This window comes from Austrofundulus limnaeus, unplaced genomic scaffold (assembly GCF_001266775.1).
Source record: "Austrofundulus limnaeus strain Quisiro unplaced genomic scaffold, Austrofundulus_limnaeus-1.0 Scaffold1206, whole genome shotgun sequence".
In the NCBI taxonomy this organism is placed as follows: domain Eukaryota; kingdom Metazoa; phylum Chordata; class Actinopteri; order Cyprinodontiformes; family Rivulidae; genus Austrofundulus; species Austrofundulus limnaeus.
In genome coordinates this window covers 91,822-94,992 of record NW_013953608.1, presented here as the reverse complement: position 1 = coordinate 94,992, position 3,171 = coordinate 91,822, and the positions used below count along the sequence as shown (strand labels likewise).

General features: G+C 36.1%; 1 protein-coding gene across 1 annotated transcript in view; it reads right to left on the bottom strand.

The window, feature by feature from the left end:
* The window catches only part of LOC106534550 (uncharacterized), a gene marked incomplete at its 3' end in the record, with an annotated part of 10,629 nt that overhangs the window by 3,823 nt on the left and 3,635 nt on the right, over window positions 1-3,171 (bottom strand). The window contains 1 exon segment of the mRNA XM_014031236.1: window positions 1,999-2,187. Coding sequence (XP_013886690.1) covers window positions 1,999-2,187 — 189 coding nt within the window.

The window sequence follows — 3,171 nt, the reverse complement described above, 5'->3', positions numbered from 1 at the left end:
TGTCCAGGTGTCTCTGTTGAACTGGGGACCTGTCCAGGTGTCTCTGTTGAACTGGGGACCTGTTCAGGTGTCTCTGTTGAACTGGAGACCTGTCCAGGTGTCTCTGCTGAACTGGAGACCTGTCCAGGTGTCTCTGTTGAACTGGGGATCTGTTCAGGTGTCTCTGTTGAACTGGAGACCTGNTTCTTAGAGGAGACATTAACTTTTACCAAAGTATTTTTATGATAAGATACTTGTACTTTTACTCAAGTATCACTTTGAGGTACTTTATACAACACTGACATTTCCACAACTTGCTATAGCTCAATGTTATTTATACCTGGTATAGTTTCATTATAATGAAACAATAAAATAAAACTATCCCGCATCGTTAACCAGTCTAGTAAGACCACTGGTTCAGTTCAAAGCCCACTGTCAGTCCTCTGTGGTCAGGAAAGCCAGTCAGATCACACAGACCAGTCACATTCCTGTTTTTTTTTTTTAGATTCTACCCTCTGGCAGGTTTTATAAAGTTCCCCTGGACAGGAAAAAACATCTATAGAAAATAATTTGTCCTTTCTGCAATTCCCCTACTAAACAAGGCTGCACAGTTACATCACCCACATTTTAGGATTCTTTTTAACTTGGTTGTTTTGTATGGATAAGGGTTTTATTATAGTACTTAATGTGTCTTTGAYTGTCTTTTTTAACTTGAATGTGTGTTTTTAACATGGAGCCCTGTTAAAGATGATTTTCTGTCACCTTTGGGACAGACAATAAATTTTACCCACCCATCCATCTATAAAATTAGACTAAACCATAATGGATTTAATTATTAATTGTATTGCAGTGTCCAAGAGTGGGGGCCCCTTCTCAGGAATGCACAGATGTGATGTCTCTTGGTTTTCCAGCTCCAGAGCTCAGCACATACAGTATTACCATATTAGGAAAGGGAATGCTTAAGGTATACCGTGACAAAATTTATGAGGCCTCTGTTGAACTACACTGTGAAGCCTATAAAGAGCTTTGTACGCCCCCACCCTTGGCCTTCGTTCTCCATCTTTCTTACTTGGTGAATCATTTGGCTTGGAGGCTATAATTTGGTTTTTTTGGCTGTAATCTCCTGGACTGCAAAATAAAGATTCTTGCTGTTCAACCAGCCTGTTTCAGAGTTTCTCTMATCAGTGAGCRGCAGCAGTTTCCGCAGAACCAGAAGACGTGGTTATTWCACCTCAGTATGCTACAGCAGAGGYTTTATCTAGGGTCCCAGTACCCCCAGGGGGTCTGTGAGTTGTATCTTGGGGGTCCTCAAAACTTTTCAATAAATTGCTCATTTGATTTTTGGGGAACAATACACTAGTGAAACAAACACACTTAAACCAACAAAAGATAATATTCCCATGGTATTTAGGAGGTAAAATGACAGTAAATTATTTTTATAACAGCGTGGGGTTTAACCCTGGAAATGTTTCAGCCTGGTAAAGGGTCACCAGACCCAAAACATTTGAGGACCCCTGTGTGATTGAACTTAAACTTTAAAAAGTTTACTTTTTCTTTTAGCCCCATGAAATGACTTTTGGCGTGAACTGATATTACACAAATAAACAGAAGTAAATTGCAGGGGAAAAATCTGTGGCTTACAGTTTGTTTGTTTTTTTTAATAGAGAAAAGTTAGTAATTGTTGCACAAGGTGACTAAAGTTACACATAAATGTTATTTTTATTTTAAGAAAGGTTGTGAAGGGCTAAAATTGTTAAAAACTCTTTTAGCAATTTTAACAATTTTACTGTGGGACTGAAGGAACTTAGCAGTTATAATTAATCACAACATGGTTTCTTGTATTTATGCTGCACCATGTCACACTCTGTTTAATCTTAAAACTTTTAGCCTTTACCTCAATTTCCTGAATGTCTAAAAGTTTTACAAGTTTGGATTATTTTTAAAGATAACTTGCTTAATAACTCATCTTTAAAACATGATAATCTATTGAATAGCAGGTCATAAACTAATTAAACTTACCTAAACTGGCTTTCATCTTGGCTTCCTGGTCAGAAAGCGTCTGAGAAGAGCTTTCTGTGGATTGCATCAGCTGACCCAGCACCTTCATTTGTTCCTGAGGTGTCAGTGAGATCCAGGTCTCTATGAGGGCTCCCGGGGGTCTTTGCCCACTGTTGAACTCTGCTCTGAGCTCATCCACAAAGGATTTCACTACAAATAAATTTGTTGATTACTGCTCTTGAGAAGAAAATGACATTACTTACTACATATTAGTAAGCAGAGTGAGCGCTGTAGTGTACTGTCTTTTTGATCGTATGTTTTTGACAATTATACATTTTTTCACAGTACAAAATATAAGCTGTCTCTTGGTCTAGTTAAAAAATGGATGAATATAAAATGTGACCCATCACATAGAAATGAGGATTAAGTCTAAAAGTGGAACGTGGAGAAATAGGCAAATATAGTGTTTTGATTAAAACATTTTCAAAAATTGCCTTTTGTCAAAACATAATGAATAAATGCTTTATCACTGTATCATTTGAACGAACTGTTTGAAATATAATCATAAAACAAAATACTGAAGCACTTTTTTGAGCAGCACCAACAAAAACTGATTTTGTGGAAAAAAACGCCTTAAAATTTTGACATTTTCTCTGTGAGCTAGAAATGTTTTTGTTTCTTTCCAGCTAGAAAATCTCAATATTCAAATACTATCTGAAGTTTTTTCTATATATTGACATTAAAAATTCATCCTTAAAATTACATAAATAGAATTCAGACCAGATATTATTGTGTTATTGTAACCAACAAGATAAATTAAGTCATATCTCTGGATCCACGTATGATATCAAAATGATCCAGGTTTTAAAAATGTATTTTAAATAGGGGTGTAAGAAAATATCGATACACTGTCTGAAATATCGCGATATTTCATTTCCCAATACTGTATCGATATTCCAAAGCCCTGTATCGGTTTTTTATTAAGCTTTAAAAATGTCAACTTTCCTGCCAGCCGTGCATTTTTATGTTGTAGTTCAGCCTCTGACCACTAGTTGGCAGCAGTGAGCCAGACATTTGGCTCCTCTACCTCTTGAGATAGAGGCTATTGTTTAGTGTTGGGTGACCATTTTGTAAATTAATATTAAAAACTTGCAAAAAATATATTTTCAAAATATTTGTCAAATTTAGTCTAAT